The sequence below is a fragment of the Frieseomelitta varia genome, unplaced genomic scaffold, assembly GCF_011392965.1.
Source record: "Frieseomelitta varia isolate USP_RPSP 00005682 unplaced genomic scaffold, Fvar_1.2 scaffold_871, whole genome shotgun sequence".
In the NCBI taxonomy this organism is placed as follows: domain Eukaryota; kingdom Metazoa; phylum Arthropoda; class Insecta; order Hymenoptera; family Apidae; genus Frieseomelitta; species Frieseomelitta varia.
This window is the reverse complement of record NW_025110669.1, coordinates 268,498-293,949: the sequence shown is the minus strand read 5'-3', so window position 1 is coordinate 293,949 and position 25,452 is coordinate 268,498. Positions and strand designations below refer to the sequence as shown.

Sequence of the window (25,452 nt, the reverse complement as noted above, 5' to 3'; positions counted from 1 at the left end):
AAAAAAAAAAAAAAAAAAAAAAAAAAAGAAAGAGTCGGGCGAAAAAGAAAGAAAAGAGAAGCGCGGAGAAGGCAAGAGAAAGAAAACGAAAACAGGCGTAGTTAATCGACGGAATCCGGTGGCGCCTGGACATTTACACAACATCCGAGTCCGTCCGATTTCCCGCGCGATATCACCGTTCCCTTCCAACTTTTCGTAGCAACTTTTCGAACTGCTGTCTTTTATCGTAGGGAAATTAATTTGACCAAGCGACGTTTGTTTTCAACCGTTCAGCGTGACAGTGAAATTTCAGATACGCGATACACTGAAATTGACGCAACGTACGCGTCAGCAACAGCGAACGTGCCGGTAGCAGGCGCGTGAAATTGAAAATTGATCGGACATTCCCGCGGGATAAAGCGTAGTTAACGCGGAAAACAGACTTCTGCGTGATTTGTACGGCGCTGCAGCGTGAAATAGATTTTCTGCGCGCGGAGTCAGATGCAGATCCAGAGAGAGAGAGAGCCGACTCTCGGACAATGAACGTGTGCGTGGCGTCTGCATCTGTTCGAGAAAGTGCAAGGGTTTTGTAATCGCGCGTAATTTTTACGAGGACAGAGGCTCGCGGCTGATGCGGCTGATCCCACTTGCCCGGGCCCCCATCTACGCGGCGAGATTTTGTTGTAGCCGAGTGTTTTTACCTTGCGTCACAGCAACGCCGTGAAAAATCGTCGCTCGGTTCCAGCGATTAATCACACTTTGAGCGTACGAACGTTTGCGTTTAAAGCTTGGCGACTTATTGCCCAAGAATGGAGTTGACGGTTTCCCAAAATGACTTTACCTTTAATTTAATCAACAGTTGCCGTAATTTCGTAAAAATCGTCAAGAGAAGAAACGTTTTCGAGCGCTGATAGCGTGTCATAGATACACGTGTTCTCCAATTGCAAGTTGAACGACACGAGACACGAACAATCGAGCTTTTTTTTCTCGTTTGGCCGCGTTACGCCAGTGGCTGATACATTTATCGAGTACGCGGTCGCAGCAACCGCTCATGCGCGCTCGGCCCGCCGGAGTTGCGCGCGAGAGCGAACGCGCGAACCGCGCGCACAGGCACAACAAGGCAGCGGAATTGCGCAACTCGCCACTCGCCACTCGATAGGAGGACGAGGGGGTGAAGAGTGTCGATCGGTGGCGCGGCCGCCAAAAGTGAAATCGAGAGGTAGAACGAACAGGACGAAAACAGGAGGGGAATTGCCGGCAGCTGCTAAATGAAAACGGGCAGGATTAAGGGTAAACCGGGCAGCTAGAGAGAGAGAGAGAGAGAGAGAGAGAGAGAGAGAGAGAGAGAGAGAGAGAGAGAGAGAGAGAGAGGCGAACCGATCCACACACGATCGAGGATCACGGCATTTCTTGCTAATTCAGCTCCCTGTCGATCTCGTACAGCCGTGCGTTGATTGTATTTTCACTCGCACAAGTGGAAACCTTGCATCACGGAGAAATGTAGATATTACCGGATCTGGATGGAAATCCAACGGATCTAGATAAATCGCGGATTAACGCGATCTTGAACCAGCGTTATGGAATCGGAATGGCGCGAGTAGCCAGTAGTGGAACGGTTGGTTCGCACAGTTACCGAGATTTCCATTATGCAAAGCGTTCGTCGGCGCAATTTTGTCCTGCGTTCCTTGACACGAATGCGCATGGAAACGCACACGCGTGCACAGAGCACGATAAATTTTTAGATAGAGACTTTAATCGCGGATAGCCGAGTGAATAGCCGCGATGAAACGTCGCCGTAACGAGCGCGGCTCGTCGTAATTAAATAGATAATAATTCTTTGGTCGCTGGGAGGATCGACGAGGAGGATGGTTTACCTGGGATGGTTGCGACGCGCGGATTCCTCAGGCATACGCAAGTGGAATGCATCGATCGGTTCAGACCGATCTCCTCCGCCGCGGTTTATCCACCGTTATGGCAACTGCAGCTCAGTCGTTCGACCGAGCCTAAACCGAATCGAGGATCGCGTGGAAACCATTGTTTCTCAACTGAGAAATAGCAGATCTCGTCGAACGTCGGTTCGATTTAGCGCAACGCTTTTGGCTTAATTGCTATTTGGCGTTCTATCTCTCCGTTCTTGTCGTTGCTGTGATTCAAGGACTGGATTTTGACGACGAAACTGTCGACGAAATCACTGTATGAAAGTTCATACGTTCGCTACGTATCTGTAGCCATGAAAAATCAAAAATTAACTTCGATTCTGCACCTTCTATCGAAGCCCTCGATACCAAGAGCCAACGTAGTGAGAGTTTGATTACAAAATCCAACGTTTTCAATAACAATTTCAATCAAATCTGCGCCTAGTTTGACGCGCTTCGAAATTATTTCGTTTATTTAAAAATCGGAAAGGAAAGGAAACTTTAGTCTGCTCGGGTGAACCATTATCGACAACCGATAAATCGTACAATTATATTTCAATCGGTTGCGCAATGATCGAGACAACAGAACGATCCTCGTGTAGCCAGCTGCTTAAAAGCAATTTCGTGTCCTCTCAAACGTTCTATTCTCTAATTGACCGCGTTATGAGCAGTCGTTTGGCCATCTCGATTGTTGCGCCAGACTTGCCCGGCGCATCGGCCACTTAGACCGACCTGTCATTGACATCGACGATCACTACTATCATCAGCCTCATTACAACTTGCCGCAGCTCAGCGTTCCGAGTACCATCGATCGACTCTGCTTGTTACGAGCATCGAAACGACGATCCTTTCTACGGAACCAGTGAAAAACCTGGGTCAATCGATGATAATCGACGTGGTTTGCGATTGGGAAACGATCCAGGTCGACGATCCTGTCACGCGCCTCGATCGTACGTGGGACGATCCTCGCGTCGAAATCAAACGCGTCTCACCGTGTTTACTGAAAACGTTGTCCAACCGTTTGAAATCTCCGGGTAATCCAGGAATTCCAAGGTTCCCTTCTGCAAGCGTTATTCGCGAAATAAACATAAAATAATGTCGAATTTCTAAACAGACATTACAAACGTTGCAATTAATAAAATTCTTCGATAGAAATCGCAACAGGCGACTGATATTTTTCACGCGAAAGGTTTAAAGATTTATCGAAATGCTAGATAGAAGATGTGAATAGAAGAATGCTTGCAGTCGAATCCTGTTTGATTAGAGTTAGCGATTTCATAGAGTTTATATAAATTCGTGAATGTCCAATCGAGCGTTCGTTGCGTTAGCACTGACTTGCATTGTTCGTTCGCCTCTAACGGTGTAATTATACATCAACGTCGGTAAGGTCAGGTTTTGAGGATGCTGTTTGAGAGATATCGATCGAGACAAAGCCGCAGCCAGAGGCGAACGCTCCCGCGAAAACCTCTATGAATTGCGAAGGGTCGCGAATTAGCCAACAGATATTGCAAATCGGTTGAATCGAGATCGTCGATCCGGCTCGATGAACGGCTTTCACGCACAAGTTGCTCAACCGAAATCGTTACAATTTCTTTATCCATCTAGAAACCGCAACTCTGCACCGCCTAAGTAATACTCGCCCCTGTTTCGACTAGTTGAACATCAGTCGAACCAGTCGGACAGTTGGAGACATCGATATGGATTGGATTCGTTTTCCCGCTGATTTGCACGATATTTTATTCTCTTTTTAATCATTGGTGATTTATCTGAGAAAAGTAAGTTAGCTTATTGTCGCAAATAAATTATACTACATTGCATCAATGAAGTTGACTTTTTTCTCTCTGCTATTTACTTCGAACGTCGCAAATGTAGAAAAGGATAAGATTACAGAAATCACTTTAGCATTTAACAGCCCCAAGAGTATTTCAGTTCCAGTCGTGTTTCATTGAAATTATTCAAACAGGACTGAGGCGTATAAGGAGCTCCGATGCGTATAAATTTCTCACCTCCACGGACAATTCATCCAATTTTGCAACACATGAATCATAGGGGCGATATCTTTCTACCTTGATTTCCCTTTCAAACCGTCGACAAATTCGTGAAAAATTCCGCAACGTGTTTTCAAGAGATCTAGGACGCCTTAACAATGAGCTTTCTAAACATCGCGTGTCAAAAATTATAATCGTGAATGTAATTGTTTAAAATCCGTCGAAGAGCGAAGATGAATCTATACTATAAAAAAAAATAAATAAATAAAAAGAAAAAATGAGTAAGTAGTGGAATTCAACAATCAAGACACACTCAATTCCCTCTTAATCGTTCCTTCAATCATCTTTCAAAAAATTCATTGCAATTACAAAGTATCGTAACACCGCCAAGCACCAGAGTATCGCAAAAGAAGCATTTCCATAATAATGAAAGTTACAACCTTCCTTCAAACTAATCTACGTACAATTTCTCATAGATTTCAAAATCGCGCCAGAAAGAGCAGAAAAATCTACTCGAAAACGCACCGTGTCCTTGAAAGAAGTTTCGATATCGTCAAACTTCGACAGATCGTAAAAGGTCGAGAGAGAGAAAAACCAGAGGCCTCGGTCAGTAACATCCAAGTTACTGTCATTAGCGTCTCCAGAGGATCCGCAAGAGTCGCACTCTTGTAGGGAAAAATGACGCACGACTCGTGTTCGTGGTCGCAGAGCGCGCGTTATTGGGAAACCGCGTACACTTTGATCCGGCTCAGCTCGACTCAGCTCGGCTCGGCTCGGCTCGGCTCGACTCGTTTCCCTCGCGTGTTCCCTTCGTTCAAAGCCTAGGCTCGACGAGACGAAACGAGACGAGACGAGACGAGGATACGTGCGCGCACGGTGACACTACTGTCGTCGGTGTCAAGGATTCCGAAGGATGAGCCTATACCGAGATTTATTGGGTTATTTGCGTATATGTTACAAGGCTACGAGCGCCAAGTGACAACGATGAATCCTGGACAGCTGGTCTTCCGCTGCACGCCGCGATTCGCCTCCTGCTCTTGCTCGCTCTTGCGGGAAAAACGTAGAGAAAAAAACGTCGTAATCGTCTTCGGCCCGACAACGAGTCCGCTTGATGTCATTTCCTATCTTGCGATAGACTCTCCGCGAAACGTTAAACGATTGTAACGGTTTGTGGTATAAGCAGGATATGTATTAGGTTTTCACTTTACGGCGTGTAGTGTCGTGATCGGCGGTATTTAACTTTTTTTCTTTTTTTCTCAGGGCGCAGTAAAATGACGAGATGGATGCAACATCTCAAAGGTTTCATTTTTTATGTCTGCGTGATTTATTGTTACTTGCAGAAATTTCTTCACGCGAAGCAGAATGTAATTTTGAAAATACCTGTAATTTTGAAAATTCACCTCTAGAATTGCCGGGCAAGGCTAATTGTAAGTGCTTAAATGAAAAAAAATTCTAATTTCGAACACGGCAGGAAATTAATGCCTAATTCCCGATGAGAACACTTTTCATGAAAGAGTTTCGATAATTCGTTGGATGTTTTCAGAAAATTATGATCTCGATTGCAATTCGCAGTTAATTCAATGTCAGCGAATTGTACTTCAAAAATGTACTGTAACGTTCGTTCGGAGTTACGCAGTTTCGAGCTGAGAAATAGTTGAAGCTATTCAACATCTTCGACGTAAAGGTTATGCAAGGGATTGAACTTCATCGATTGACTATTCATCTATTCATTGAGGACATTGAACTTCTCCCGCTGGAAAAGATAGAAATTCTCTAGTGATCATCCGTACTGGGCTAATCCAACGACTTTTAAACGCGCGCGGTGGAAATATAAATAAAACTGCCATTTCTGTAATTGTTGTGCAAGCATCGACGGGCTGATGATTAGATAATTTTTATTACGAAGTATATTATGTTGCAATTACTCTCGTGTGCTGTTTCTACCATGTTTCTTCACATCGTGACGATTCGTGTAATAAAAGGAAAAAAAAAAATTATACAATTATATTTCAAATTAATTTCTACTAGGAAAGGTATTCGCGTGGAATATTAGGAAGCTGCAGCAGTCTTTTAGAGATCCTCTATTTGCTTCGTACTCTGTTAAAAAGAAATTACATCGCACTTACGCGCACGAGGACTAAAATTTACGTGAATGAAGCTGGAAGTCAATTTGATTCCGATTACGAAAATGTTCAGAGAAATGTTGAGAGATTAACGAGTTAGATACGGAACGGAACGTTCCATCAAGAAGAAACGAAACCTTAATTACAACCACTTTTGTTCGTACGTGTGTCTAAACGTGTGTGACACGTAGAAACTCAAGGATTTCGTAGTTTTCTGAAACGACCACCTATCAACTTCCGAACAATCAGAGGTCACCTGCTAGCAGCTATGGAATTAAATTTTTATAATAACGATCTCGTTTCTTTCTTTCTTTTTTTTTTCACGGTATGTGTAACGCGTCGGCGACGTTGCAAAACGCCCATGTTGCATGGTCTAATTGCGCGATAATTACCAGGATAACCTTGTCGTGCCGCGATGTCCTTCCTATTTCTTCGTTTCGCAATCGGGCAGGTGGGCACGCACGAATTTCTGGAGGGATTCCACTTGTCGTTCAAGCACTTCCTCGTGGTGCAATACCAGAAATTCCACCCATTTCCCTTCTCAAGGCGTTCCACGGACACGAGATCGTAGGCGAAAGAAACTCGGCCCGAAGGTGACGACCCCATCGCGTCGCGATTAACCTCACGTTTAATCGTCACGTGTCGCAAGAGACGGCGCGGCACGAAATTACAAATGGATCAACTCTGGCCCGACCATGGGCTCTAGCCACGGTGCATAATCACTTCGACAAACGAGACAGCGAATTTGCATAATAAACGCGCGGCTGAAATGCACGCCGAGTGCTCGCTATCTATCTCTAATCGATCGCCGCTCCGCTGATTTTCGAGAACCTTTCAATTGCTCTTCGTGGCACGGACTTCTCGTTCGAGTCTAGAAATCTTCTAGATCCACAAAAATCAATACTCTGAAAGTTTAACAAAGAAAAAAAAAAAAAGTTCAGGAAAATTTTAATTGCACGATTTCCCTAAAAAATTCCAAGATCAACGAACATGATGATATCTCGGTGCATAGACGTTCAGTAATTGCTTGGCAATTACGGCAACGACCCCGTGGTTCTGACCTTACCGAGGGGAATGCTTCGTTAAATTCCTGCATTTCGCAATTGGCGGATGTTCGTCTCGCACGTTCCTCGTTCCCCGCACACGTATTAGGCAGAACCAGTCGTTTTGGATGCGCGCGCCTCCGTATTTCAACCGCGTAGAACCGTGTCGTGCGTTCGAGGAAAATAAAAAAACAGCGACGCTCTGCTCGTACGCGGAGGAAGAGAGACAGGGAGGATGCTCGAGTCCGGTTGAACGAGACTCGCATACGGAAAACGCGGTCCCAATGCCACCACGGTGATACGCTACCGCCCTCGCCCTCCCCCCTCCACCCTCCAGAACCGCTCTTTTATGCGTCGCTTTGGCGGTCGTACAATGGAAAGGGGAAAAAAAAAAGGTTACGTAACGCGAGGCCTAAATACCAATCGACAGTGTCCTGTCAGATGCGCAGAAGAGGAGATCTGCATCTAGATGCAGATCGTTCGCCACGTCGATCGAGCGATCGATCGTTAGGCTGACGTAAGCAAAGGGAACGCGAGGCGAGATGATAGATGAAAGATGGACATGCGAGGTGTCGATCGTCAGTGCGTGGAATTTTTACACAATGGATCGCGATTTGTTTATTCTAATGGCGTCGGGACGAAGCTTCTAATCTAGAGAACAGTGGGTCGGTGAATTGGAAGGGGGAGAGATACACTGGAAGCGATTAGATGATCGACATTGGAAATCCGTCCTCTGACCGAGTACATTCGTACGTTGGATTGCATCGAAGCGATTTTTAAAGATGGACAGGATTACGATAGGGTTCTGCAATTTTCGTTGAAATTGAAGCAGAGACTCGCGAGACATCGACCGGCGCCAAAAATTGCAAAACCGGTCAATTTCGAATTGCGTGGAACGTCGACGTTCGACGAGAGGAGAACGAAGAGACGTAATATGCAAACTAGGCTATGCTAGTGGAAGCGCCACCGGTTGATACCAGTTCTGAGAGGTGCAAAGCAGAATCAGGTAGATAGGATCTACTCGATCGAGACACTGCGACGAAGAAAGGGAAAGGCAATAGTATCATTTTTGGACTTTTAAACGTTTGAAGCACCTACTTTTCAAATCAGATCTGACTGAAATTGTCTGATTTCGGCTCGTGATCGACCGGTCAGAGAAAGTACTGATCGTTTCAATCTGCTAAAGTGCAGAAAAGTTTCTAAATCGCAAACTGCAAAATTGTCAAATGTACCTGATCGAACAGTTGAATTTCAGATGAATCGATCCAGGGTAAACTGCGCCAAAAGATTTGCGCAGTCGATCGTTATCTGCGACTCTAATCGACCGCGATTCAAGACTATCCTTCGTCCATAAAACATCAAGCCGCACTTTGCTCCGGTAAATCAGCAAATCGTGGATCGCGGATCGATCGACAGACCACGTTATCTCCTTCGTACTGTTTCACTTATCTGCCAATTAAAACAGCCCGAGGTATACAATCGGTCGCGCACCCATGACCAAACCGTTTTAGAAACCCTTTCGAAACAGTCCGAGCACGAGCAGCAGCGAACGATAGATCGTATCGAGGAATCCGGTGCAAGTCGAGTCGATCACGGTGTACGGAGGGAGTAATTTCACGGTGAAAAAGGCCCGTTAAAAGGCCGCCACGGGACCATAACCCTGGCAGGGGCAGGGAACGCGAGAACCGAAACGAATTCGCGTACGCTCGTCCCTGAGCCGGGTGGAACGAGGAGGCATCACGAGGCCGTCACTTTATTAAATTACACAGTCTTAAATAACGCAAAACGCCTCTCGTGCGAGCGATAATTCTTTCCGGCCGAAGCGAAGCGCGCGAGCTGGCAGCGCTTGACAGGCAGCGCGCAATTGATATTGCGAAATCTTGCGAAATCTTGTGTCTCGTGATGCATCCAGGGGGATGAGAAGGTGGAGGAGATGTTTCTTCGTTTCCAGGCGAAATTTCGCGCGAAATAATTAACAGAGAAGGGTGAATCTGGGGAGAGAAGGACGATCTCGGTTGATTCCTCTCTCAAGTGCCGGGCTTTGCGAGATTTCTGGAGTCACGAAGCCCCATAGTCGGAGTTACTCTGAAACTGTGGGTGTTTTTTGTCAAGCGGACGAGATGATTTGGCGGATCTCAATCCACCGTTACATGCACGCTTAGAAATTTTGACAATGTCGAACGTAGCTGTGCGAAGATCGACTGTGTGGAATCTTGAAATTAGAAATTACCAACACAGAAACTACTCTGTTAAACAATTGTTAGGGCCAAGAGTACGTATCAGCTATGACATTGATATGTATGCTCCAATTCAGCGCGGAAAATTATAAAGATTTAAACATTTATATTAGAACTGATAGATATGGGATTCCGACCAAGCATCTCAGAAATCTCAGTCAATCTCAAGTGCATATTCGAAGGATGTGGTGTATGCAACGGGATCGTTTTAAAAAGATGGTCATTCTCAGGTGATGGAAAATTTTGGAAACCTTCCCCCATACTTTCTGATTGATCTTGACACGTCCGTCTACAGCTCCTCCTTTGGAAAGGGTAATCCAACGCTCGATAAAAGGGAGGACTTACAAGTTAGTCAGTTACAGTTATACAGTTTATATCTAGTTTATATTCAATTGACAATTTTTATAATCAATATGTACAGCAGCACAAGTTATTCAAGTTGTCACAATTAAACATTCAGTCAAACAAGTTACAAGAAATTATAGTAAAAGTGAAATAGTTGAATTATCGAAAGTCAGTAGTTGAAAATAAATCACAGGAGTAGCAAGATCCATCATTGTTTCCCACATCAGACGGTGGTCCTTCGAATCTCAAGAAATATAACCAAAGATATACGATCGACGCTAGTTGTGAATTCTTTAACAACAATCTTGAATTTTCTAACAAAACACAAGTATCCATAAAATGTAGAGCAAACTGTTCTCTCTGTCGTGTAAGTCGCCTTTTACTAAACGATCCTCCGCAGAAGGTGAGCATAAATCTCGCACGTACAAATTAAGTATCAATCGCGCGGGTAATTACGGGCCGCGAAAATTCAATTACGGTGTTCCGCGTCGATCGTGCCGACCGCGTACAACGTAAACTGACGCGCGCCGACCGTTTCTGGAGCGCGATCGATCGTTATTGCGCGAGGAAACGTTGAATCCGGAGCGCGTTCTCTCGATCGGTGAACCGAGAAAACGGCGAGGACGTCGGCTGACCCGCGATCGAGATAATTTCGATGCCTATCTCCCTGTCTGTCGAATACCTGACCGAGATCACTTGTGCAAAAAAGCTACTCCAAACGTGACAAAGGCAAATAACAATACGATCTCGTGTTTTCTCCAACTTTGCTTCCTCTTTTTTTTTTTTTCTTTTTTGCAAATTGCTTGACTTTTAAAACTACCAAAGCGTAAAAAGATCGTTTAAATGCCTGACACGAGTAGAAGATTGAATTTTAAATCAGATCGTGTTCGAAGCAAAAACGTGGTACTCGGTGTGAAGGAATCCAACACTTGTAATGGCAATTTCACAACAGAAGGCTCGATGGCCAATCAGCCATAACCCGAAGGGCTGCGTGCAGGAAGGATTTGGTAGCAAAAAAAAAACGATGCAGATGTTCGAGTCGAAAAAAGTAATTGGCAAGAAACTTACGTTTTACGAGCATCGTTATCGAAAGGGTTGGTTATGACGTGTTACGCCTAGAACGCAAAGGAGCAAGCCATTACGTCCGTGACCTACATTCCCTGGTATAAATTCGAAGGGAATTAACTTCCAGGAAAGTAATTCCTTCTTGCCATTCCCGGAAAGGGAATAAATAAACACTGCGGTAATAAGTGTTGCGCGTTATCTTTCAATCCTTTTTTTAAAACCTTTTGAGAATGACGAAATGGGATAACACGCTCCGACATGCCAATTACTATTAAACGCTGCTGCAAAGAGAACCTGCCTGGAAGAGAGCGAGAGAAAACCAGATGATATTACGAAGTTACTACAACTTCTCATATCGGACATATGATACGCAAGGCGTTCGATTTGCAATTCAAATGAAGCTTGAATGTCTTTTGTTCGTTCTGACGATCCGGCTACTTGGAGGCAGAATTCTCGCAGAGCTACAATGCAACAGTTTCAGGAAGCGGAGATGAGATTTATCAGGGGACGAACGAGAGACCTCGCGTTTTCACAATTAAATCGTGAACCAGTCGTGCTTTGACAAACGAGACACGGAGAACAAAATTAAATAGAACGCAACTCGCGTGTCAGAGGGATGAAAGGGTAGAACAATGATTCTGCTCGACCTTGACTCGCATGGTCCTCCGTTGTTTGTCTCCTCTATACAAATCACTAATTTCGTTTGATTCTATACGAAATTTGCATTCTTTGAACTCTCAAAAAAAGAAAAAAAGTTCCACGATTATACTCTCCTCAAAGGATTAACCCCTTTTCGACGACCTTCGTTCCTTTCCTTGTTCCAAGACACAAACAATTTAATAAGAAAACGTATCTCGTATATGAAATTACATCCAAATCCCGAGGCCTTTGAAACGTGAAATATCAAGCGTTGCTCGGCTCGAGCGACACGAAAAGTCTATCGAGCGTTTCGACGATCGGAACGGCGGACGGTCGTCGAAAACGACGAAACGCAGGTATTCTCGGTGCTTCGAACTTTACCTCCCACTGCGAAGCGACGCGAGGAGAGGGGCCCCGCAGGTAGGCAACAACAACGCATCTTCTCTCGAGCGGCCAGGAGAATCCATGACCTAGATAGCAACCAGGCGTTTTCTGATCGGCGAAAACAAGCGATTGTGCGCGCAAGGAAGGATCATTCTCCCCCGGTGGTGGAGGAGAGCTTCTGCCCGGGTGGCTCTCGCGTTATCAGGCCTCGTATATTGGCGGGTGCCGGGTTCGTTTTCTCGGCGCAGAGAAAGAGAGAAAGAGAGAGAGAGAGAGAGAGAGAGAGAGAGAGAGAGAGAGAGAGAGCATGCACACCACGTACGGGCACGCGCACACACGCTACTGGGACAAGGTTGCCAGGGGTCCATAACTATCGCCGGCTGACACACAAGAATGCGCGCTTCTTACCCACCGACTTGGATTCCCTTGATCGTCCGTCTCCTCTTCTCCTCTCCTTTCCTCCCCCACCCTCTCCTCACCTCGTCCCTGTCTTCGGCTGACTGCTGCTGGGTCCTCACCGCCGAATCCCCTACCAGACACGCTTCTCACTCGAGGGTTCGGGTCCCCCGCTCTGGCAAAGGATCGCAGGGGGGCCCAGTTCGGACCCGATCCCCCTCTTCGTGACCCCGCATACACTTTCCTCCTCTCGTATCCCTCCTGGTCACCATCGGGACGCGCCTCCGTTGGATCGCGCGACGCCGTTTCGATCTTTGAATACCCCGGCGTCGTCACCGCGATGACCAGTCTTCGAATTACGGGCGAATCCCGCGTACGTCTCCCGTGATTAAGCCTGACCCGGATCGGTCAGTCCGGAGGAACCTCTCCACCACTCGTGATCGTATTTCGTTTCGTCTCGAGAAGGTTTTAAAATCGTTTCAGTTTCGCTTTGATTTTACGTAATTGTTTTTTTTTTTTTTTTTTTTTTGGAGAGAGAGTGTACGAAACGAAGCTCTCTGGTGTACATACGTGTCCGACCCTCCTCCTTTGGCGATCGCTGTCACGCGACTGAGGATCGAGGGTAACGTGTGATTCGAGACGTTCTTCGGCGGGGTGGTTTCATCCAGATGTCGGTGAGTAGGAATTCTTTTCTTTCTGGCAATTTTGCGAGTCACGTCGACGACAGGCGTAAAATTCTTAATCTACTCCGAACGATCGTCACGTTGCCAAAAATATGCAAAAAGATTGAGAATAACTGACTAACGCAGAAGATTAAAGTTGATGACAGACGACGTGTTTAGGCTGTTGGAATATTCAATTTTAACAATTGTACATATACGATGGGAGCACGCAAACGCCGACGAGAGAGATAACTTTTCCTTTCGTTGAACATTCACCGGCCACTCGATCGGGGCACGAAACGGCGATACCAGCTAGGTCAATCACTCGTCGAAGCGATGTAGCGCCTCGCGCGTCCGTGACACTTACTCGCTCGGAAACAATGCCAGTCACGTAACATCACCGCGTTGATTGACATTGCCGTTGATTCGTTACGTGGCATCGGTTTTTCCTCGGACAAACTGGGTCACTCGAGAAAAAAAAAAAAAAAAAGAAAGAACAAGAACCAATAATTACGTCGCCAAAAAAAAGAGAAGCGCAAAAAATTGAAATCGATTATTAGAATCAAGTCGAAAGTCGAGTTGTCCAAAAAAGATTGGCGAGCGAATCGCGTTCCGGTTTAGAACAGTTGAGTAACCGTGACAACGTAACGCCAATAAAAAGACAGCAAGGCGCGACAAAAGGCAGGGCAAAACGAAAGTGAAATCCCTGCTGTTGCAGAGATCCACAAGCGAGCAAGTCGCATTGTGCTCCCGCTTCTCTCTCCTCTTGATGATCGAGTTCAATTAAAAACGAATCTGTAAAGACTCCTTGAGAAATCGTACACTCGCCTAGCCAACGTCTAGAAAGAGGAGTCCAAGTAATCGATGGTAGCCGACAATGAAACTGAACTCCAGCTAGCTCATAAATTATCAGCGTTACAAAACGTAGCCTGAGATCTCAATCGTCACGTAGAGCAGGGACCCTTCGTTAATTTCGTTCGTCCGTCGTAATTCTACCTTGTGGTTTTCCTCGCGAACCGTTCAGCGTGAAAGTCAGACCATTAACGCGCTGTTTCACTAACTGCGCGTCTGACAAGGGGATACGGTCGGTGCTAGTCGTACGAGTCAGTTGTTTGAACGTAAATTGAAGCGACGCGAGCTGAGTTAAGCTAATTTCACGATGACGAGTTTTTTAGCGGATAATCGAACTGGGTGCGAGGAAAGCTAGTTGGCAAAGAAAGAATCGCAATAAGAATCAGTCATGGTCCGACGCATGTAGGAACGAGTCAACAATGGGGCGGTCTGTGGCTATGATAGCGCAAACTTTGGATCGTTGTTCAATTCCAACTTTTTTACGAAATTACGCTCCAATCTTTGTTATGGACGACCAATCAGGCCAGACAATATTAGCTCAGTGAGTGAGAACACTGACAATGGGTCAGTAACAGTCCTCCGAAAGTAACCTGCGAATACTTGTTCCAGTAGTTACCTATGCTACTTTCTCCCTTCTTCGATTTGCCATAAACAAAAATATAAAAATATAGAATAAACCCTTTCAACACTAGAACTGCCGACGGTAAAAAAATAAAATTTCCATCGAATATATTGAAATCCGAAAAATAGAGGAATTTTATGATAATACAGTATACAAGCTTTTATTTGTACTTTACGAAAAATTACTTAAATCTTTAAAAATATGCTATTTTACGTCTATAAAATACCTAACAAATTGCAAGTTGGTTATCTCGACCACTTTGGTGGTTCTAGTGTTAAAATTACAAATGTCGTCCCTTCACGCGGAATCCAACATCTTACAATTTGAAATTTTCCTCGAAACATCGACGAGTCTTTCTTCTCACTGCAACGAGGATTTTGCTCATTGAAAGACCATCACCGTTAAATCTAACAAACGTTCGAGCGAAATAGATTCAAACAAAAGGAAGCAACATTATTTCTAAAATCGTTCAGTGTGCGTTGCGTTACGTCGTTCACATTGTTGTAACAAGAAAATGACATTTCGTGCGTGCACGCGAAGTAATCGAAAGCATTCAGAGCCGTTGCGCGTGCGAGACCGATCGGCGGTACGTGTATTATGCGTAACCTTCTCTTCACTTCGGATAAATCAATTCACTTTCGGAAGTGGCTTGCATTATGAAAGTGACTGTGGAAAAGTCGCGTGCACGCTTCGTTGACTCTGGTAACGGCCGCAGCTTCGCCCTGCCATTCCAATCCGCCGCGGGATATCGATCTTTTAAAAGAGAATTGCGTCTCTCGAATTTCTCAAAAATCTCTCTCGATCGTCCATTCAATTTCCCCAATGAAACGTTGCAACAAAGTGGGAAAGAACCGCGAATATTTAAGTAGCGGGAAAAAACAATAAAATTAACGATAAAATCAACGATTCCTGATGGACTCACGTTCGAGTCTGGTGGACAACCATTAGACACGAGAGAAAACGTTATTAATTGAACTTTGTGTTCCAACTATGCAGAGGAGCATGCAATGGAAATGGAATTCAGCCTTGGCATCAGCGTGGCACCCTTCCATTTTTAAATCAGTTGAACAACTGTCGCAACAACAAACGCGACAGCAAACTGTGTTTCCCGCTTCGGCCAACTACCATTCTAATCACTTTCCACGGATCAGGGAAATAATAACGCGATGCCCGCGACGCTTCGTTAGCGTGATTTATCACCGTGACGTTGCTCTGATCGTCGTTGATCCTCGTCGCCGAGTGCGACAGGAAAACGTTGACAAAAATGAAGAACCGGCTGCTGCCGGTTATTACTATCGGACGAGGAAGTCTCGTTTGTAATTATCATTCGCCTAATAAGCTCCGGCAAGATTTCTTTTCCGCGATTAAGACGTCGCGAAGGGCAATTTTCTTTATGGATCGTAACGAGTCAATCAATGGGACCTCGATCTTGTTTAACGAACTCGATCAGCATCTGAGCAATTACGACGGCCAACTGCGCGCACGTGATGCAAATACGTATGTACGTGGCAGCGTTTCAAACGCGCAACAGGCGCGCAGGCTCTCGCCTAAGATTTTTAATCTGCCCGGCGGCGCGCGTGATCTACATATTCAAATTCCATTCGCAGCAATGACATCGTTCGCGCTGGAACGCGCATTCCAACGGCAAGGTTTACGAGAAGCAATCGGAGATTAACAGGGAAAAATATTGAGATTCTAATCGTGCTAAGACGTAGATGAACTCCTTTGAATTCGTTATTAATTTAGAAAACAACATAGCGTGGCAAATTTTAATACAACCTTGTCGTCGATTCTCAAACAAATAATTGAAGTTCGTGAAGGTGGTGATTCTGTTTATAAGAAGATGATGGGTTTATTATTTAATAAATAATTAATAAAAAATAATTAATGAAAAGTTGTAAGCTCGTATTTAATACCAAAAGTGCAAGATAGATTTGGAAAAAGAACGAGAACTTTGTTTTTTAAGAACATGTAACACGATTTAGTGGACATTTTTTTATTTTAAAGTCGAAGATTATAAAGAAACGCAATACCATGCCAAAATATTTCAACTCTATGCTCCGAGGAGACCACGTTGTTGTCGTTGCGAGAGGATCAAGAGAAAACTGACTCTTTTAAATTGCACGATCCGTAGCCACTTGACAAATCGTACGAGCAAAGTTTCGCGAGCCGACTGGGTCGATTCGAACCGCGGTTCGTATTGATGCCCCTTTGTAAACGAGAGTTGCGTTTCACCGCATTATCCAACTGTAGGATCTACAAGCAGTCTGACCGCACGAAAAATCATCTGAATTGCACGTTGCTTTCGTGAAAACGTTGAAGACTGGATTTCTGACATGCTATTTAAAAAAGAAGAAAACCGATCCGACTTCGTTAGCCGTGTCCCGTGAAATCTTCGACGCCCACGTTTCAATTTGTCCGCTATTCACGGCTAGTGCTCTGCTCTTCGCTGCTTATTTTCTCGCGAGATCCACGCTCGATCTCTTGCAAAAATTCTGTATCGAATTATCACTTTGACAGATCGTTAATTAATCCGAATACTTCGGGTTCTCAGTTTCATATAAAGTCGTAAAAATCCATAAAGTCGCGAATCCTTGAAATTTTCTCCTCCTTCTGGCACCAAAAAAAAAAAAAAGTAGAGTTTCACAATTGAATTGATCATCAATGTGAAGAACTGCGAACGAAACACGCATTGCATTAAACGCGACTGGTCGATCCTTAATGAGTTAATTTTCCTTTGCGAAACCTCAGGCTACCTGAGAATTCGCGCGTATCGGCCAGAAGAAGCGCCGTAAAACTGTTCTTTTCTGGCACGTTGACGGACAAAGCGTGGCGAAAGATATTTCAGAAAGAAGAAGAAGAGCAAAAAGAAGAAGGTAGAAGCGCCACTCGCCTGGCCACTGGTCGCGGCGCTTCTTACGAAAGCCGAATGACGAACGATGCGACAATTAATCATAAAGCCGGCGGGCCCGGTTGGCTCGGGCGCCTGGCTTAAAAAAAAAAAGAAACAAAAAGAAGAGAGGAACGAGACGCTTGTATTTACGCGATTACGGCCAGTCGCGATCATCGTTTTGCCACATTGTCGCGCGAACGGTGGCCGAAAAAGTATACTCTCGCGGTCCCCCCTCCCCACGCGTGTTTATTTTCATCGCGTCGCATTGAGCAACCGCGTCTCAACTCGCACACACACCGTATAAATACCCGCGTTACTTCTTAATGAGGCAATAAAGTCACTTAATCATTAGAGGTATCGATGCGAGTACGCCTTGCATTCGAAACGTGCGCGATTTATTCAGCGTGGCCGCGCCGTTCGTTCACGATATTTAAAGCGTTGCCTGGTTTCACCACCGAGCCCAATTCGACGAATTTTCGCTCTCGTCTCTTTCCATCTCTCCATCCGCTTTGTCTCTTTCTTTTCTCGTCGTCGTCGTCGTCGTCGTCGTCGTCGTTGTGATCGTCTCGGTACAGCTCGATCGGAAGGCAAGCATCGTCCTGCTACTGTGTCGTCGCGCTCTGGCCACGTCTCCACGAGTCCACGCGGCATAATAAAAAGTCACGATTCCGCTTGGCTCGCCCACGGCTTCATGCGCCAGTTGTTTATTTGGCCAGATGCCACGAGCAGATTATCCAGTCGCGTTGCACTCGCGTCGCGACTTTTAATGTCGGTCGACTGCATCGACAGACTCCCTCGACAAGGTGGTTACCATCGATTAGAATCCAACTGAATGAAGCAATCGATGCACTGCCTGTTTCTTTCTTTTTTTTTTTCTTTTTTTTAACGAGAAGGACCTCCGAATGACTCCATTACTGCTCGCGAAACCAATTCTCGTTCTTTTCTTCTCTTTTTCTGCTTTCTTGTAGCCCGGCTCCGTTCAATTTTCTTTCTGGACTCTTGAAAGTGATACTCTCAACGAGCGTTCAAAGTTCGATCAGAGTTCGAGGTTCAATCCTTCTAATCCTTTAAGATAACAGACTGGAAATGAAATAGAGGAAAAGTAAATTCTCGAGGAATAAGGGCCAAGCAAAGCGAAATGTTCTTTGTTCGTGGCTGGGCAGAGCGGATTGTGGAGGAAAAGGGCAAAAAGTAGGAAGTCTGTCGAGACGTGGGCGATTTCGTTTCCGGCGCGGAGGCGAACTGGCATTAAAAAAGAATTGCGCTTCAACGTAACGTAACCGTGAAACGCGATAATCGCCGCTGATTTCGAGGGCGAACTGCGAGAGAGAACCGCGCAAATCGACAGTGCGGCGAGGCGAACGCCGTCAGAGCAAACGTTTCCACGACAATTTATCGTGCGATTAGTCGAGCGTCGCGCCGTAATTGGTCAAAGAAAAAGCGATCTCGCTCTCTGCGCGGAAAAACCGCGCAGGGACTCAGGACAAACGCACGTGGGTGGCTACGATTGTCGTACACGTTGAACACAGGTGGGTGGTGAGCTTCGCGAAATGACTATAGTTAGCATTTGCATCTCGCTGCTGTTTGATTTTCAGTCGAAGATCGTCTTTCTCAAGTACTCGAGTCGGAACTTTGTCACATTATTCAAAAACAGGTTACTTCCGATCTTCGACCCGATCACGCTGCACTCTTTTTCTATTACGACGACGATTTCGCCAAATCATATTTCGTTTTTCCAATCTAACTATTTCCATAGTCAATTTTGTTCCATAGTTTCTTTTTAGATTAGAAAAAAAAAAAAAATACGATTAAAAAATTAATGCCCCCAGCAAACTTCACTTTGCGATTGTTATATCAACCTCTACATCGGTTTCTCATTTCACCTGTCTACCAACCGCCTACGGGAAGCGTTTGCGAATCAACGCGCGATAACGGCGCCAGATCTCGCATTAAGATACAACGAACGGCGCGATATCAGTCCTCGTAAGGGAAGGTACGTGTTCTTTTTTTAAGATTTACACGGTTCATTACGCGAATTTGTCGTTACGGGCGACGTAAAAGTCCTCGGTCGGATGTGTTGAACGATGTGTCGTAAAAATTCATAGCGTTGCGACAGGCTTGCAAGCCAGTTGCATTAGGTCGCGCGTCGAGACACAAAAGAGACACGAATGCAAATTGAGGAAGGTAACAAGAGCATTCCCTTGGAACAAAGCGTAACGTTCCACCGCTAACGGGCCAATTAATGGCAACTGGTTCAGTCCTCTTTGTCTCGTTCTCTCTCGCTCGAATTGTTGCTCCACGATGGAAACTGAAATTTCGCAATAAAACCTGCGAGAAGAAAGAGAGAGAGAGAGAGAAAATGAATAAGTGAGTGAGTGAGAGAGAGAGACGTACATCGTTACTGATAGCATCTTCCGCCACCGGCCTGTCTTCGTTGATTCGACTTGTGGTATAACTCTGAAGCGTTGGCCAAAGCTTCAACGATTTGCTCGAAGATCAAAGTGCACAGAAAAGTTTGGTCTCTGTTTCAAGTACAGTAGTACGATCAATCTTTGTTGCACAATTGTTACTTGCTATGATTTACGAGTTCGTAGTACAACTGACAAATGCAGCAATACACCAATGGATATCAGTTTCGCCACAATTGCGAAATCTGTTAGGCCATACTTTCAAATCGTGCCACAAGTCTACTTTCATTCGGGTGTTTGTATTCTTCGAATACTTTGAATACATTTTTTCTTTTTTTTTTTAATCGAAGCCTCGTTGAAGATAAAAGTTTCGTTTCAGATCAGGTGTTTGACTTAATTAATGACAATCAATTTCGATATAGATTTCAGAACGATGATTAGTATTATATTACTTTACAAATATTCAACAGTTTAATTTCCTTTGAAAATCCGACAAAATTGTCGAAATTGAGAGATTAGACTACGAACATCAATTCTGATTTTACAGCCAATTATCTTCGTCGTAATGTGGTAAAAGATTTCCCCTCAAAAAGAGGTTTATACCTCAATTATAGCACTTGAACTAACGTTGTAGCTCGAGCATCTTGCATCGGACGTGCATCCAGGCTCTCTTGGCTCTCTCGAGGCTCGTTGAAAGGTCACGTCGACGACATCGCTGATGGCAAAACACTCCTCTACCACCACTTTTACCTTGCTTTTACCTTTCTTCTCATCGCAAAGCCGCAGGCGAGCAAATACTTGGCACGCGGTTTCGCGCCCTCACCGCGACGCACGCTTTACGCCATGCTCATTTTCTATCGCTTTGTTCTCGTTACTTGTGTCGTCTGAGATGCATCGTGTCGTACAATCCTGGCTACGAAGGAACGTAGCAAACCGGGGTCATTATGATCCCACGTCAGTCTGTTGATTGAATTGACGGGCGAAGAAGTCACGTCACCTCTCAAATGTTTCCTTTCGCACAGGGTATTTGCCTTCAAGTATTCGACACCTTTCGTCGATGTTTTACGACGTGGTACGTACAGATGACTTTTGGAATGCAACTTCGACGATTACCAGAAAAGAAGAATCATGGAATCATTGGAGAAAGTTATTTACTCTAATGGACCTATACACGTTGTTTGTGGATACTTCTTCCTCTTCTGGTTTCGCATCAATGACATAATTAACGAACAGAATTAACATTTAAATAACTTTCGACTTTTTCTCCATCATCGTCAGTCATTGAAACATCGATTGCTGATAGCAGAACTTTCGAATAAAGTTACACTCCCAGTGTTCAAATATATGAGGAACAAACGAGAGTTGTACAAATACAATGCTGTTTGTATTTTCCTTCTGCCGACTCTGCTGTGACGACTCTCATAATTCACTGATGTTGTCAACTATATATAATTTCTCTTTAAAATAATAAATCGTAGAAATCGGAAGCAGTAGTGGTTCAAACAAATAGATCCAATATTAACTAAAATTCTGATGATTGGAGTGCAAGTTTCTGGCACGATCAGACAAATCACGCAAATCAATCTATCTAGGATCTAGATAAAGAAGCATTTTAAAACCTGCTAAATGTTATAATCGGTACCATACTTCAAATATAATTAAATGTGGGGTGAGGAAGTCTCGTTATTTGGAATTTTTTCCTGCGTGGCCTAAGAGCGAGGGAAAAATACCAAATTTCGAACTGTCTAGTCGTACTGATATCTTTTAAGACGTAAAACACGAGCGTGCATACGAAGACCGAGGTTTTGAGGGCAAGATCTTTTAAAGAGTATCGAGTCGTGACAGTGTCTCGAGAGAGTTACAGAGAGAATTTAATATTCGGACTTGTTCGATTTTCCTTAATTCAATATTAACCCCCTTGCGCTGGCAATTGGTTCGCGGATAATGAGTGACCATAATGAGTGACCGTACCGTATACAATAATTCGTCGCTCTCTTTTTCTTTTGAACTCAAGTCAGTATAGAAGTTATTAAAAAGTAATGAACTTATCATTTGTTTTGCCTGGGTTACATTTACTTTACGTTAAGTATATTTACATAAATACACTTAAAACTGAGAAAGTGTTGGAATTTGGGACAAAAACTTCTCGACGTGCGTGGCAAAAGAAGTTAAAACTTCACAAACCACATGGTTTAATTTCCCCGTATGAACAATCCATGAAATATCCGCAGTATCCGATTCGAACGCACCGATTCGTAGATGGAGCAACGACAATCGCGGGGTATTAGAGGTTGGAGCAGATAAGAGAGTCAAGCATCACGATCCTAAGTGACCTTTTGTGACGGTTAAGTGGGATGCTCGCGAATGGAACCATCTCGACGCATTATTGTGAATCGTCGCGGCAATGAGCGGCCACCGCGGAGCCTCGGCCGTTATGCAATCAGCCGCGAGCACGAGGCTCGCCTCGAGTAAGGTCTACGACCAAGGTACGTAATCCCGGGATGGGCAACAACGAAGCCTTCGACGGTATGCCGCAGCGTCGTCCCGTCTCTCGGTCTCTCGGCCTTCGTTTCATCCTCTACTCTTTCTCTCTCTCTCTCTCTCTCTTTTCCCCGCGCCACTGTCCCGCTTCTGCTTCGCACGATGCCGCGACTTCTTCTCGAGCGAGACGGGAGACTCTGTACGCGCGGCGCCTCTACGCTACGTATCAGAGGACGATGACAGGCGTTGGAAGCTTTCTCAATCGAAACTCGCGAGGAGAATACCGGTGGCCGAAGAAGATCGTGCATGGTATTTAATACGACCGGGATTTGAGAACAGGCGCTCAGATTGTTGGTGGAATTGGGACCCTGAATTATCGATGGCGTGAATTAGTTTGGGAAGTAAAATATAAGAGACGTGGGACAAGGTGCTAGAACGAAAAAAAAAAAAATGAGTTTTATCTTATTTTTCTGTTTTGTTTTGTTTACTTGTACTCACTAGCAGATAAGAAATATATAGTTCATTTATCAAATTATTGAACTGATGTTTGGAACATCGTTGTAAACACCATAACCGTGAAGCTCTGTAAAACTATCACAGATTTTAAATCTTGCAATTAGGTTCCCGGAGTGTTCGAATATCTGAATGCCTCAATAGTAGTAAAATTTTATAACCCTTCGCAATTCTCTGATCTTCTTGAAATAACCAGTTTTCAATGTTTTCAAGTTTCAAACCTCTCGATCTTTCCCCTCCCAGTAGCTGAAATTCCAAAATCTTGAAACTTTTGGCAGTTTTCAAAAAACTTCCAAATTTAGTTTCCCTCATAAAAGAGCGGCTCTCTCCGTAACGCATTTACTCGATTTGTTAAGAAGGCGAGTGCGAGACGCTTCTCAAATAATCTTTTCACTGTCGGGCGAGGTCGTAATCAGAAATGCAGATTACAGCGAAGACTCGCATTGAAGCAGAATCTATTATAATAGCTCGAGTATCATTAAGTAAAGTCCTCGGTAATCTTTGTCGATCAACAAGAGAAATATTTCCTGTTCGAAGAATCTTGAACGGTGTAAATGCTATTAATTTTGTAATAGAAACTATTCAGACGACATAGCTAGCCATGATTATTTGAAATTATACAATCGATTATATTATATCAGCTCTCGAAATGATCGAAAAGATTCGTAGAGACAAAAATTAGCGAAAAACAACCGATCAGTCACGATTAATTTTTGCCAATATATATTCATCGGTTCTTGTAAATTTCATTAAAATTTTATTTCACAAATATCGAGATACGTAATGGTTAAAATGATTCGCGGTTTTAAAACCATCTTTCATCCTTTTCTAACGACATGGATAGTTTACGACGGCGTTTGAAAGCAATCCGAGTTTTCGAAATCGTCAATGTAACAAGATCGTAAACCCACGGTTAACCAAAATCGACTAGGAAGTGATTTCAAAAGATACACAGGTTAAACGGACATGAATTTCACGGTTTCTCGATCGAGCGAGGACGATGGATAATTCGACTCAAAAAGATGACGCACTCCTTCTGTTCACTGAGAAAAAATCTCACTTAAAATTCGATTCTACCTCGTATAAAATGCTCGTAACAACAAACCGTGCTTAAGTGGAAACCGCGATAAACAAACAACAACATTCAACAACATCATGAAACAACGATTTCGCGGAGCGAATATGATTTAAACTGAACCCGAGCCCGCCATTAACTGCGTTAATCGAGGCCTCGCGCCGCGCTCTCCGCAAAGAAACGTCACGTTCAAATAACGATCATGCTCGTCTACAGTTTTCGAAAAGCAAACCGAGTCTGCGTATCACGCTAATTTATCGTTTCCACGACGCTCTTCGTTCAATGGCTAAAAGATAACCGTCGTCTTCGCAATCCTTTGAAGTAATATTGTTAAAAAAAAAAAGTACATTTTCTTTTTTCCCTTTTGTTCAGGGAAAAAATTAGAATATGTATGTATTTTCTTAGCGTTTCCATCGTTTCATCTGTGCAAAAGTTCTAAGTTTCGTGCATTCTAGACGTACCTAGACGTAGCTTAATTCTATTTCGATGATTTCATTCGTGATTATACGCAGTCATTGTATTTGGTTGCAGAATGGGGAAGAATCGCGATACGATCGAACGCATGGGAGGAGAAGAATTGCAAGAAGAACGCGGGTAGAATCGTAGGTTGAGGGGGAACGTCGCTCCTGCGGGCCACTTTCATGCGATTAACCTCGTTTCGAGGTGGCGTCCTCGCCCCTGGGGGCAAACGGCGAACGATTATTGCGGCTGGTCGCGTGCAATAAAGGCAGGTCGCGCGTGTCGTTCGACTCAATTAACCGCCAGAATGACTCCTCGAACGAGCTTCATCGCCCGTTCAAACGAGCGAGATCCGCCGATGCATTCGAGGAGGCAATCTCCGCGCGTCGAATGGCACGGACATGTTGACGATTTGGAATTTAATCGTATGATCGTAAGAACGATAGAATCTTGTGCTTTAATTGAAGCACGGGTGGAACAGAGTTGCTCCGGTTTTCTGTTTGTCTTTCTGAAGGTTTGTCTTTCTGAAGGCCGACGTCCTAATAAAAGATGATTTTTCGTCTCGCTCGAGAGGATTCAGTTCTCTGTCAACCGGACACAATTGAATGGGTTTCAGATAGTTGTCGTATTACCATTTCAGTCTTCGAGTTATATCTGGAGATTTTGCAGAGAACAAATTTTACGCTTGATTCGAGAGTATGACTAAACTCAAATATAGTTAGTTTAGTTTAAAGAAATTTTAAGGAGAACCTCGGCAAATTGCAACTATCACTCTGTCGTTCCAAAGAATTTTAAAGAAATGTTCTCGTAATGGTAACTCGGAAATAATTCAATTGTGTCTTGGACGTATGTCTAAAAAAAAATTCAACAGCTCTTTTAATCTCTTCTGATTCAAAAATATCCCAATTTTCCAAGTTCTCTGATTACCAAATTTCTCAGTTGCCAGTCATTCGAAACTCAATTCTATTACAAGTTATCGTCAAATTTGAGCAATTCCGATTCGAGAATCCGTTTTTGCAGAGTGGCAGTACGCCGAAATCTATCGCCAAGTTCTCCAAACTTCCCCGGCAAAGTTTCGAGAATGCGTGGAACGCGCGTGATCCAGATGGCGCACCAAGGTCTGGCCATTATAGGCTCGCCGATCGTTCATTACTTTTCCTGATCTTGTATTTTGAGATTAAGGCCGTGCGATGAATTATGGCCGTACAACCGGCGCATATAATTGATTTAAAGCAATGCCGGAGCACGTTCGATGCGTACTTCCCGGCTGAACGTGAAGATGAAGATTGAAGTGAAAGAGAGAGAGAGAGAGAGAGAGAGAGAGAGAGAGAGAGAGAGAGAGAGAGAGAGAGAGAGAGAGAGAGAGAGAGAG

The 25,452-nt window shown here is 44.3% G+C and overlaps 2 protein-coding genes across 2 annotated transcripts in view; one reads left to right on the top strand and one right to left on the bottom strand.

Annotated features, from left to right (window-relative positions):
* Window positions 1-25,452, bottom strand: part of LOC122536779 (nuclear migration protein nudC) — an 83,958-nt gene that overhangs the window by 12,211 nt on the left and 46,295 nt on the right. The gene's annotated exons all lie outside the window — the stretch shown is intronic.
* LOC122536780 overlaps window positions 12,444-25,452 on the top strand; it is a 57,899-nt gene continuing 44,890 nt past the window's right edge. Inside the window, exon 1 of the mRNA XM_043669454.1 lies at window positions 12,444-12,789. Within this exon, the coding sequence (XP_043525389.1) occupies window positions 12,784-12,789 (6 nt within the window). The 5' untranslated portion in view covers window positions 12,444-12,783. The remainder of the gene's footprint in view (window positions 12,790-25,452) is intronic.